At 48.6% G+C, this 13,126-nt stretch overlaps 1 protein-coding gene across 10 annotated transcripts in view; it reads right to left on the reverse strand.

Annotated features, from left to right (window-relative positions):
• Positions 1-13,126, reverse strand: part of PPP3CB (protein phosphatase 3 catalytic subunit beta) — a 926,247-nt gene that overhangs the window by 371,224 nt on the left and 541,897 nt on the right. For all 10 annotated transcript variants that reach the window (XM_085603650.1, XM_085603649.1, XM_085603651.1 and 7 more), the window contains 3 exons: positions 8,325-8,464; positions 3,320-3,397; positions 3,129-3,223 (listed from right to left, as the gene is read on the reverse strand). In XM_085603650.1, the coding sequence (XP_085459776.1) occupies positions 3,129-3,223; positions 3,320-3,397; positions 8,325-8,464 (313 nt within the window). The remainder of the gene's footprint in view (positions 1-3,128; positions 3,224-3,319; positions 3,398-8,324; positions 8,465-13,126) is intronic.

Below are 13,126 nucleotides of genomic sequence, written 5' to 3' on the forward strand. Positions count from 1 at the left end.
CTGTAATTGGTGTGTCGGACTAATGATATCTTGCTGGTCCCGGGAGGGGGTTGTGGGGACGGGTTGTGGAGGACGGCCTTGCAGGGACGTGTACAAAGGTTTTACATGTAATTTTGTCTATATCATGATTTGTGTCCCTCAGATGCCCAACGAATGTGGGAAGGATCAGGTGATTGATTGTGGTCTAAGTGCAATGTTGTTGTTACAGTTATGTCGATGTTTACAATTGTCGCAAAATAAAATAAAATATATTTGGGGGGAAAAAAAAGTGTGGGGAAAAAAGCCAAAACAGCTAACTGGAAGGCCATGATAGCCAATACACTGATGTACAAGAGACACTGTTGTGGACACCATTTTCCCTTAATTGAAGTTGAACATGTATGCCCCCAAACCCATCATTAAGGTGTTCATGCGGATGGTCACCTGTGGCTGTGTTTCCAGAAACAATCTGCCCAGAAATAAGTTCTTTAGCTTCCACCACTGAGTTCCAAGTAAACTGTAATCACTGAGGGGACAGAAACTCCTTAAATGGATGCATATGTAACCATGCATTTGGTAACTGATCAATGTGAAAAGCTATCTTCCCTGAAATGTCATGATGACTCTCACTATCAGATGATGTGGTGTCTGAGACACTCTCTCTGGAATTTGGTAAGCTTTTTCCACCACTGCACTCAGTTGCATCTGCTGCGGAGAGAGACTGGACTTAATAATATTGATAGTGAAACTTAACTTATTTAGAAAGGAAATCATTTGCAAAGTGTGAGCGATAAATTGTGCCTGACTACTCCCTTTATCTATAAAGAATCAAACGGATGAGATAGAAGTATTGTTAGTGAATCCACTCATCTTTCAAATACAAACGAAAAACCAATGAGGAGTGAAGCCACTATTGCATGTCTCATCGGATTCACCAAGGAATCCGGTGAGACATGAGCCCAGTTTTAAGCATGGGAACTGAAGTAGCTGCTCAGTCTTGGAGACTGCTTCTATGAAGAAATTATCTTCCTTCTCATCCACCAAAACATGGGGACCTTGTGATGTTCTGCTGCTCTACATATGATTATAGTTGTGTCACCTTGTGGTGTAAGGTATCAAAGAGGGTCATCCTAAGGATCTGTCCTGTAGTCATGCCAAGCATTCTCCTGTTCATCAGTGAGCACTGAGTCGTGGAACAGAGGGCAATGAATCAGATGAGTGCTTTGAACAGATATGAAAATATATCATCCAATGTGATCTGTAGTTGACATGGAGACACGGCTGGGCCATCATTCTCTTTTTTAGAAATTAGATAAGACCCCGACTCCTCTTAAATAGCTTCCTCAAAATCAACCTTTCATTTATATGCAAAATGTTCTGAGGAAGAGGATCACACAAGAATGTCACCACTGTCTGTGTCAATGCAGATGTTGGCTGTCAAGTGTCATGCGGTCCACTCTCGTCATGAGAAGAAGTATTTGTAGACAATGAAAGTGTTCATGACTTCAAACCAGGTCTCAGCGATGAGGGTAGTCTGGAAATCTCTCAGACTGGAGACTTGGGCTAGAGGGAGTTCTAGCATTGCACCTTCTCTCAGTGCTGAACAGCCTGATCCAATAGAACTCCAGAGCTGCATCTTGGAATTAAGTACTCAACTCAAATCATGTTGGTGCCAAATAGTTGCCTTTGACTGAAAGATGTTGCAAGCTCGAAACACACTTTGGTTATGGACCCTCAGAAGACAAAGGTTACAGACCCAATGTTGGTCTGATCACAGGAATTTACTTTTGCACGAACCATCAACAAAGGAGTTGCTCGAGTAGGACTTGCCTCCAGCGTCTTTGATGCTTCAGTTGTGAAGTAGTCAACTGTAGAAAGATGAACTTGCTGTTTTCACCAACTATGCAGCCGTTCTCCGGTATCCAAAGATAAAACCTCAGTGTGCAGTAGAACAGTTGAGAGCACTTGAAAACAGGTCTAAGCCTGATGGTGGAAAGAAAAACAATCCAGGTTGGTGCCCTGGTGCATTGGGGGGGGGAACAACCTTTACAACGCAACTTTTACAACGCACTACCATTACAACGAAACTATTACAACGCAAAATCTGTTACAACGCATGCCATTACAACGCAAGTCTTTACATCGACTTGCACTAGATGGCGTGCTAACATTAAAAATAGTGTAGTTTACTATCCAAACACCTTCCCTACTGCAACGTGGACTGGAGTTAGAATAGTAAATTACCCTTTTTTAATGTTAGCACGCCATCTACTGCAAGTCGATGTAAAGACTTGCGTTGTAAAGACTTGCGTTGTAACAGATTTTGCGTTGTAAAAAATGCGTTGTAACGGCATGCGTTGTAAAAGCATGCGTTGTAACGTCATACATCCGCATTGTGGGTTCCAGGGAGAACTATCACAAGTCGTCTCAAAACCAAAAACATGTTGTAATGGATTTGTACTTAAAACTTGTACTTGTACAAAGCATGCATTGTTTATAACTGATGTTTTCATATCAGATACCTGGAGCAGTGTATAGTGAGTTACTGTTGTGAGGTTTGTGAGACTTCACTCTAGGAAAATGACAGTCCTTAATGCTCCCTTTGGACATGGCTACATAGTTGTGCTGTTCTCCAAAAGAGCCTTTAATTCCATTACTTAAAGTGGCATAAATAACAACCGTATCAACGTATGCGAGGATTCACAAGTTAAACAACAATTAATGTACATATGTATAATATCTGCATAATCAATGTTGAAAATATCACATATTAATAAAAAAAAATCAAAATGGATACCTATAACGAAATTCCTTGGCTCCTCATATTCTCATGCTTTATTTATTTTAGAAATATTTGCAGCACACTATGTTGCAAAGGTCTACAAGCATTAGGGTACAGTATCACGCAAAAGGTCAAAAATAGGATCAATAATTTAACTCACTAGAGTGACTGAGCTGTAAAGCCCTTTCCTTTTCAAAGATTTAACCATTGCACATGGCAAAATAAAGACATTGTGTTCTGTACAAGATGCCTTGAACCAGAGGACCAATTCTAGGGAGAGTCTTCCACTGAAAAAACACTATTACATACATCAACAAATACTAAGCACTGTCAGTAAGCATAGATCACACCGTTTGATTTGTCTCACCTTTATTATTGTAGACATCTAAGTAATTAGGAGCTGAAAAAATTGTTATCAGTGATGGGAACCCTGTTGTCTGACTTTTCCTGTACATTCTATAGCTGTAAAAGAAATAAATATGAGTTCAAAAAATAAATCTCTGACACACTTTAGAACGTGCGTACCGAAATACCTGAAATTATTTTGCATTTGCTTACCCTGCATCCTGGGCTTCATGAGCTCTAATGATTGACAGTAAATTATTCTGTTGCAAAAAATCACAAACAGCAGGATAGCTGTGTATATATGAAAAAAAAAAGAAATCAGAATTGTAAGGGATTCGCTTTTCAGACATATCTAATTACTGTATTTAAAAACACTAAAAAGAAATGTATGACATCACAACACACATATTAAACTAAGCATCACCATTACACCATTTTTTTTATTCTAAAAAAAATCTATACACATCTTACAATGTATTACTAGCATGCCTCAATCAATCAATCAATCATTTGTAGAGCGCACTACATACCCTCAAGGGTCTCAAGGCGCTGGAGGGGGGGGGGGGGCGCTACTGGTCAAACAGCCAGGTCTTGAGTAGGCTCCTGAAGGTCAGCAGGTCTTGGGTCTGTCGTAGGCTCAGTGGGAGGGTGTTCCAGGTCTTGGCGGCGAGGTGGGAAAAGATCTCCCGCCGGTGGTTTTTCTTCAGATGCGAGGGACGGTGGCGAGTGCGAGGTCGGCGAAGCGGAGCTGGCGGTTGGGAATGTAGACAGAAAGTCATCTGTTGAGGTAGGCTGGGCCGGTCTTGTGGAGTGCCTTGTGTGTGTGGATAAGGAGCTTGAAGGATATCTTCTGGTTGATGGGGAGCCAGTGCAGGTTTCTCAGGTGGGGGTGATGTGGCTGTGGCGAGGTACGTCGAGGCTCAGTCGTGCAGATGCAATTTTGGATGCCTTGCAGTCGTTTGATGAGCTTGGTCGGGGCTCCCGTAGTCGAGTCTGCTGCTGACGAGGGCCTGGGTGACTGTTCTTCTTGTATCTGTCGGGATCCAACTGTAGATCTTGGGGAGCATGGGGAGGGTGTTGAAGCAGGAGGAGGAGATGGCGTTGACTTGCTTGGTCATGGAAAGCGTAGAGTTGAGGATGATTTCCAGGTTGCGTGCGTGGTCGGTGGGTGTCGGGGCTGCCCCCAGTGCCGTCGGCCACCAGGAGTCGTCCCAGGCTGAAGGGTTGGAACCGAGGAGGAGGACCGCCGTCTTGTCCGTGTTCAACTTCAGTCGGCTGATCTTCATCCAGTCGGCGACGGCCTTCATTCCTTTGTGGAGGTTGGATTTGGCGGTGATGGGGTCCTTGGTGAGGGAGAGGATCAGTTGAGTGCCGTCGGCATAGAAGATTATGTTGAGGTCGTGCTGTCGGGCGACGTGTGCGAGCGGGCCATGTAGATGTTGAACGGTGTCGGGATGAGGGAAGATCCCTGGGGTACGCCACAGATGATCTTGGAGGCTTCGGATCGGAATGGGAGGAGGCGAACGCTCTGGGTTCTGCCGGAGAGGAAGGAGGTGGTCCATTCCAGAGCCTTGTCTCGGATCCCTACGGCGTGGAGGCGTGTGCGTAGTGTGCGGTGGCAGACGGTGTCGAAGGTGGCGGAGAGGTCCAGGAGGATGAGGGCCGCGGTCTCACCGTTGTCCAGCAGGGTCCTGATGTCGTCGGTGGCGGCGATGAGGGCAGTCTCAGTGCTGTGGTTGCTGCGGAACCCTGACTGGGAAGGGTCCAGGATTCTGTTTTCTTCGAGGTATCGGGTTAGCTGTCTGTTGACGATCTTCTCGATGACCTTGGCCGGGAACGGAAGCAAATAGATGGGCTGAAAGTTCTTGAGGTCTCTTGGGTCCGCCTTGGGTTTTTTGAGTAGGGCGTTGATCTCGGCGTGTTTCCAGCTCTCTGGGAAGGTCGCGGTCTCGAGGGAGAGATTGATGACGTTGCGCAGATGGGGTGCGATGGAGCTGCTGGCTTTGTTGAAGATGTGGTGCGGGAATGGGTCTGACGGGTAGCCGGAGTGGATTGTGCTCATGGTCTTGATGGTGTCATCGATGCTCACGTTGGCCCAGGCTAGCAGGGGGTCGTGGTCGATGGTGTGCGGAGAGTCAATTGTGTTGATGTCTGTTGGGGCTGTCTGGGTGTTGAAGCTGTCGTGGATGTCTGCTATCTTGCGGTGGAAAAAAGTGGCGAGGGAGTTGCACAGGATTTGCGACGGCGGGATGTCGTTGGTGTTGGAGCTGGGGTTGGAAAGTTCCTTCACGATCTTGAAGAGCTCCTTGCTATTGTGTGCGTTGTTGTCGAGGCGGTCTTTGAAGGACGTCCTCTTGGCAGTCCTGATGAGGTGATGGTGGTTGTGGATGGTGTCCTTGTGGGCTGCGTGGCTGTCTGGAGTCTGCTCACTCTGCCATTTCCTCTCTAGTTTCCGGCAGGCTCGCTTGGAGGCTAGGAGTTCTGGGATGAACCAGTCGGCCCTCTTGCTGGTGTCTTTGTAGGAGGGTTTCTTCAGCGGGGCGAGGGTGTTGGCGCAGTTGTCGATCTAGCGTCTGAGGCTGTGGGCAGCGTCGTCGGTGTTGGAGGGTTCGGTGGGTAGGCGGAGAGCGAGGTTTGCGTGTAGTTGGTCTTCGGAGATTTTGTTCCAGCAGCGGCGAGGGATCTGTTGGGTGCGGTGGTGAGTGGTGGGTTTCTGGTAGGTGAAGTGGATGCAGCGGTGGTCGGTTCAGAGGAGTTCGGTGGTGTGGCTGAAGGAGACGTGCGAGCTTGAGGAGAAGACGGGGTCGAGCGTGTGGTTGGCGGAATGGGTAGGCTTTGTGACGAGTTGCCTCTGTCCGAGGTTGGCGAGGTTATCGATCAGGGTGGTGGAGTTGCTATTGTTGTTGTTCTCAAGGTGAAAGTTCAGGTCTCCGAGGAGGATGTAGTCTCTGGAGGTCAGGGCGTGCGTGCTAATGAAGTCGGCGATGGAGTCGCTGAACTGGAGTCGGGGTCCGGGGGGTCTGTAGACGAGGGTGCCTCTGAAGGTGGAGTTGGGGTCTGTGTGGATCTGAAAATGCATGTGTTTGGCGATGCTGAGAGTGTCATCGGTGCTGGTCGAGACCCTGATGCTGTTCTTGTGGACGATGGCGATTCCTCCTCCGACTCCGTTGGTGCGGTCTCTGTGGGTGATCTTGTAGCCGTCTGGGATAGCAATGGCGATGTCGTGTGCGGAGGAGTTGTTCATCCAGGTCTCGTCAGGAAGGCGACGTCCGGGGATGAAGTGTCGAGCAGGTCCCAGAGCTCGACGGCATGTTTGCGTGCGGAGCGGGTGTTCAGTAGGATGCATCAGAGGTGATTGTGGCCTTTCTTGGCGGGTGGTTCGGCGGCTCTGAGGCTGGTGTAGCTGCAGTTCCGGCAGGTGAAGGGACCCTATGTGTGCGTTTCGGGGCGGCTTTGAAGCAGGTGTGGGTCCGTCCGGAGTTGAGAGTGGAGTGTGCTGGCATCGTAGCGGCGGCGGTCGTCGTGGCGGGTGCGGGGGCCAGGGGTTCTGGCACTGGGCGCGGTCCGGGTGCAGACGGGCTTGCCTAAGGCACGCCTTCGGCGGCCGCCATATATGGGAGGTGGGAGGGAGGAGCAGCTAGGAGGCAGGGGCAGCGTATGGGCAGTGAGGGGAGCGGTCCGCAGGAGACGCAGCGGTGGGAACGGGAGCGGCGAGGGCACCGAAGGCAACCGGGCACAAATCAGGGGGCAACGAGGGGGAACAGAAGGCAAAAGAGGGCACAGGATGAAGGGGCAACGAGGGTAACAGAAGGCAAGAAAAACGGGCACAGAAAGGAATGCAGGCACAGGGGTGAGACAGACAACAGCGGTCACAGACACCAGAAGACAGTAAGGGCAGTACAGGGAAACAAACCTAAGGCCTACCACTGGCCACCAGGGATGAGGTGCAGGTGGTAGCCTGCGGGTGGAGGGGGGCCTTAACTTCTTCAGCAGCGGCAGCTGGGGCAGGGTCAGGACACACAGGCCGAGCTGTGTGGTGGGGGAGCGACCTACCTAACAAGGTCGCTCCCTGTGCCTCAGTGAGACATATCAAATCATACGCTAAACTGCGCTTAACTCATTAATAATAATGGAAAGTTAAACTTAGGAATATGTAAAGAGAAGCCCCATAGTATTAAATAATTACAAGGATGTTACATCTGTTTACCTCATTTAATGTGAAAGCTAGGAAGCTATCCTTATGGCCTCCTTGTCCCTCATGTTCCTAATCTATCTAGGTTTCAACTAGAAGCTCCTTTTAAGAGTCACACTTTTAAAGCACCCTTGCTTTATGGGAATATACCTAACTAAATAAGTTGTAGCATTAATATAGGAATACAGGTAAGATCCAAGAACTTGTCATAGTCACCCACCAAACCTTTTAAACCATAAGCTTTGCTAGCAAATTCTTACACTAGCATAAACTGTTAATGGCTAATCTAATGCCTAATTGTCTTGTCTTGTCCTCCGAATCTTCTTCAATAAATCTAGTGTACAAATAAGATATCCAAGTCAATACTACACAGAAAAGAGGCAATTACAGTTTGGCCTGACGCATTAGAGGCACTGTTCACTTTAATAGGGGAATCAATTATTGTGACCAAGACCAGGGACACTTCAAGAGAAAGTTCAAATCGTCTTCTCATTTCCCCAAGGAACAACAAAAAGACATCCCAGTTAACAACATTCCAGTCTAACATTTTTTAGGTGTGTTTAGGGGTAGATAATTTATCCTAGATAAAGTCCAAACATGTCTTCCCTTGTGAATACTGTTAACACTTTGAATGTTAGACAAACAGGTGCCATTGAACAAAATAATTTGTTATATACTGAATAGAACAGTTAAGAAATTCTTTTTCAAGGCATCTTATTTTGTTGACACTGCAATGACATTTCGCAGAATATGTGGCAAATGCCACTAGTTTGAGCTTAGGGACTAAAGAGCCACATTGATACAGCAGCAGCTATAATGCCATCTTGGAAGGCCACCAGGGGTGGCACTTAATGGGCGATACAATATACTGGCTATCTTTTTTACTTCCATAAGACTATAGACTTTTGACTTTGGTGCATTTCTTCATAGCTCTCTGGAGGCAGCTTAAATAAAAAATAAAAATAAAAAAAAAGACTGTCTCTGAATGGTATTTCACATTAACACACATTTAGTCTCAGTAATTACCTATAAAAATAGGAACATCCACGCACAGTGTTATGGCTAAAATGTTCTTGCGACTTTTCATTTCCAAAATCTTCTGAGGGATCAGACCACAGCAAGTCACACATTGGCCCGAATGCTGGGGGCTCCTTGAACCGATCTAACTGTTACAAAAAAAATGTTAAAATACAGAATGAAAGGTGCCCCACAAAAATTGTTCCTTCATTTTATTAATATATAGTCTATTAAAAATTGAAACAGTTAAGTTAACAGCATTCATGACAGAACAAGACAAAATTCAATAAACTTTGTTAGACTGGTCAGCCTTAGGGTGGTCTTTTTGTTTCACCCCTCCTATTTCCTATTTGTGGTGGATTCACTTTTGTTTGCCTTAGGACTCTGTGTACTTTACCAATGCTAACCATTGCTAAAGTGCTCCCTCAGTGCTTGTGCTCCCTCCTCTTAACATGGTGAAATTGGTTATACCCAATTGGCACCTTCAATTTACTTTTAAGTCCCTAGTAAATTTGTACTCCCTGAAAACAGATTCAGTAAATTAAATGGTACTAGTGGGCCTGCCGCACCAATTGTGCCACCTACTAAAGTAGCCCCTTAAAACATGTCTCTGGCCTGTCACTGCAGCCTGTGTGTGCAGCTTTAAACTGCCATTTCGACCTGGCAAAATGAACCTTTTGCCAGACCTGAAACTTCCTTTTTTAATACAGATAAGTCACCCCTAGGGCAGGCCCTAAACAGCCCAGATTGCTGGGTGCGGTGTATTTAATAAGTTAGACAAGCACTTTTATGTTTTATGTGTCCTGGCAGTGAAAAACTCTGAAATTCGTTTTTCGCTACTGCAAGGCCTAACTCTTCCATAGGATAACATTGGGTTCCCTTATTGCAGTTAATAAGTGGGACCTTTCAATTGGGAGCAGGTAGGAATATTGAGTTTGATGTCTAAAGAATTGCAATTCAAAACCCTCTTTAATGATAAGTTGGATTTTAAGTCGCAATTCTGAGAATGGCACTTTTAGAAAGTTAGAGTTTTCTTGTCCTAAACATTGGTGCCTGCAACCTGTACTCTGGACCACATGACTAGGTGTAGCTGGCAGTTGGTCTTTCTGTATTCCTCCCAGACAGTGATATAAAGGGAGCATGGGTGTTGGCAGGATGGGCCATCTCTGTCAGGATGAGGAGGAGGAGCTGTCATCTACCACCCTTACACATCACAAAGGGCTCTGCCCAGCACACTCACAAAGGATTTGACACTAGACCTTTGTGTCCCCAGACAAGCTGGGGCCAAAGCAGAGAGTAAGGAACCTTCAAACACCTCTGGGAGTTGGAACCTCTAGAAACTTCTATTTCAAAGAAGTCATCAGATATAAATTTTGGTCCCTTACACCCACTCTTCAATGCACATCTGGACCTGTGGAAAACTCAGAAGGACTGCTGAGCTGCTCTGCTGCAAGAAGGACTGCTACTTTGCTACCCTGCCTGTGTTATAAGGACTGGACCTGCATCTTGAACCAGGGGCCACTAGAGTGACAGCAACGACTAGTTGCCTATCCTCCTGATCAGAGCCTCAGGGACAAAAAAGGCTCCAACCACCTTAACCCCTTGAATGCCCATGACGAGCTGGACTCGTCATGGCACACAGCTCTCATGTGCCCATGATGAGTCTAGCTCGTCATGAGGCATTCCCTAGGGAATCCCTCTGGTGCGGGCACCAGAGGGATTCCCTTTAATTAAAAATAGCCTCGGGAGCTGGGGAAGAGCTTCCCCAGCTCCCGAGGCCCCCCCCTGCTTTCGGTGTAATGACGATCGGCGCGCATGTCGCACCGACGTCATTACACTGAAACTGAAACTGAATTGAGCCAAGAGGCTCATTTCAGTTTCACTTTCTACGGAGCACGTAGAAAGACGGGAGAGGTATCGTTGGAAAGGGGAGAATCTCCCCTTTCCAATTGTACCCCTCCCCAGTGGATCACTGCTTGGGGATCGCCACAGGAGGGCGATCCCCAAGCAGGGATCCACCCACTAGACACCAGGGAGGGGGGAGCGGCCCCTTGGGCAAGGGCCTTTGCTCCCCCTATATGAAATTGGCACCATTGAGTCTTTTTGCCCCCCGGGGGGGGGGGGCAAAAACCCCACTAGACACCAGGGAATTAAAAAAAAATAAAAGAATAGGGGTGGGGGCTGCCCAAAACGGGCAGGCCCATGCACCCACCCCACCCCCCAATTACTACAGTCTTTCTGCCCCCCCCGGGGGCAGATGGGGCATTAGCCCCTAATCTGCCCCTTTGGGGGAGCAGAAAGCCCACTAAATACCAGGGATTAGTTTTTCGTTTTTTTTTAGGGTTGGGGGCTGCCCGAAACGGGAACGCCAATGCCCCCACCCACCCGCCACCAATACAGCCTTTCTGCCCCCCCGGGGGGCAGATGGGGCATTGGCCCCTAATCTGCCCCTTCGGGGGCGGGGTGGAAAGCCCACTTGACGCCAGGGATTTTTTGGGCGCAATTTTTTTTAGGGTGATGGATTTTATTTAGGGTGGAGGCTGCCTGTAACGGGCACGCCAATGCCCCCACCCCCCGCCACCATTACAGCCTTTCTGCCTCCCCCCCCGGGGGGGGCAGATGGGGCAGTAGCCCCCAATCTGCCCCCCCCAGAGGGGCAGAAAGCCCACTATCCACCAGGGATTTTTTTTGCGCAATTGTTCTTAGGGTGTGGGCTGCCCGAAACGGGCACGCCAATGCCCCCACCCTCCCCCCCACAAAAATGACAGTCTTTCTGCCCCCCAGGAGGCAGATGGGAGCTTTAGCCCCCAATCTGGCCCCCCTGGGGGGCACAGAAAGCCCACTAGAAACCATGGATTTTTTTGTTTTATTAGTGTAGGGGTAGGGGCTCCCCAAAATGGGCATGACAATACTCCCATCCCCAGAGAAATTCCAGTCTTTCTGCCCCCCCGGGAGGGCAGATGGTGGCAGCGGCCCCTGATCTGCCCCCTGGGGTGGCAGAAAGCCCACTAGGTGCCAGCGAGTACACAGGCTTTTTTATGCGTGGGGGTGGGGGCTGCCCAAAATGGTCAGACCAATGCCCCCACCCCCACAAAAAATAGCCACAGTCTTTCTGCCCCTTTAGGGGCATATTGGGATGAAACCCCCTTCCCCGATTCCTCCCCAGGGCGGCAGAAAGCCCACTGGGCTCCAACTTTTTTTTGCAATGTGCATACCTGTGGATTTTGGGCCCTGGCGCAGTTGGCACATAGGCAAACCTAGCAAACCTGTACATTTTTTAAAACTAGACACCGAGGGGAATCCAGGATGGGGTGACTTGACTGGCTCTCACCAGGTTCTGTTACCCAGAATCCATTGCAAACCTAAAAATGTGTCCAAAATACCACATTTTCCTGCGTGGGTCCACAAAATTCCACCCACCCGCGTTCCCCAAAGTCTTCTGAAAAAAATGGTACCTCACTTGCGTGGGTAGGCCTAGTGCCCGCGTCAGGCAAGGGCCCAAAACCAATTGAGGAGACATCAAAATTACCTATCACAAAACAACCTGGTTTTGCAAAGGGGGTCGCATGAGTTTTTGGCCCCGGGCTTGGCGGCTATATAGGGAAACCTACCAAACTGCCTCACTCGTGTGGGAGGCCCAAGTACTCGCGACAGGCAAGGGCCCACAACGTAGTGAGGCGACATGAAAATTGCCTATCTCAAAACGACCTGGTTTTGCAAGGGGGGTCACTTGGTTTTTTGGCCCGGTGCTCGGCGGCCACCTTTCCCACAATAAAATGTGTCACCTCACTACGTTGTGGGCCCTTGCCTGTCGCGGATACTTGGGCCTCCCACACAAGTGAGGCACCGTTTTTATCGGGAGACCCGGGGGAACGCTGGGTGGTAGGAAATTTGTGTCAGCCCGGTGATGCCACAACTTTCCAACACAAAAATGTGTGAAAAAGGTGATTTTTTCAGCTAAATTTGAGGTTTGCAGGGCATTCTGGGTAAGGAAACGTTGGGGGATCCACGCAAGCCATACCTCCCTGGAATCCCCCGGGTGTCTAGTTTTCAGAAATGTGTGGGGTTGGTAGGTTTCCCTAGGTGGCCGCCGAGCACCGGGCAAAAAACCCAAGTGACCCCCATTGCAAAACCAGGTCGTTTTGAGATGGGCAATTTTCATGTCGCCTCACTACGTTGTAGGCCCTTGCCTGTCGCGGGTACTTGGGCCTCCCACACGAGTGAGGCACCGTTTTTATCGGGAGACCCGGGGGAACGCTGGGTGATAGGAAATTTGTGTCAGCCCGGTGATGCCACAACTTTCCAACACAAAAATGTGTGAAAAAGGTGATTTTTTCAGCTAAATTTGAGGTTTGCAGGGCATTCTGGGTAAGGAAACGTTGGGGGATCCATGCAAGCCATACCCCCCTGGAATCCCACGGGTGTCTAGTTTTCAGAAATGTGTGGGTTTGGTAGGTTTCCCGAGGTGGCCGCCGAGCACCGGTCCAAAAACCCAAGTGACCCCCCTTGCAAAACCAGGTCGTTTTGAGATAGGCAATTTTCATGTCGCCTCACTACGTTGTGGGCCCTTGCCTGTCACGGGTACTTGGGCCTCCCTCACGAGTGAGGCACTGTTTTTATCGGGAGACCCGGGGGACACTGGGTGGTAGGAAATTTGTGTCAGCCCGGTGATGCCACAACTTTCCCACACAAAAATGTGTGAATAAGGTGATTTTTTCAGCTAAATTTGAGGTTTGCAGGGCATTCTGGGTAAGGAAATGTTGGGGGATCCACGCAAGCCATACCTCCCTGGAATCCCCTGGGTGTCTAGT

The sequence above is a fragment of the Triturus cristatus genome, chromosome 1_2 (genome assembly GCF_964204655.1).
Source record: "Triturus cristatus chromosome 1_2, aTriCri1.1, whole genome shotgun sequence".
Taxonomy (NCBI): Eukaryota; Metazoa; Chordata; class Amphibia; order Caudata; family Salamandridae; genus Triturus; species Triturus cristatus.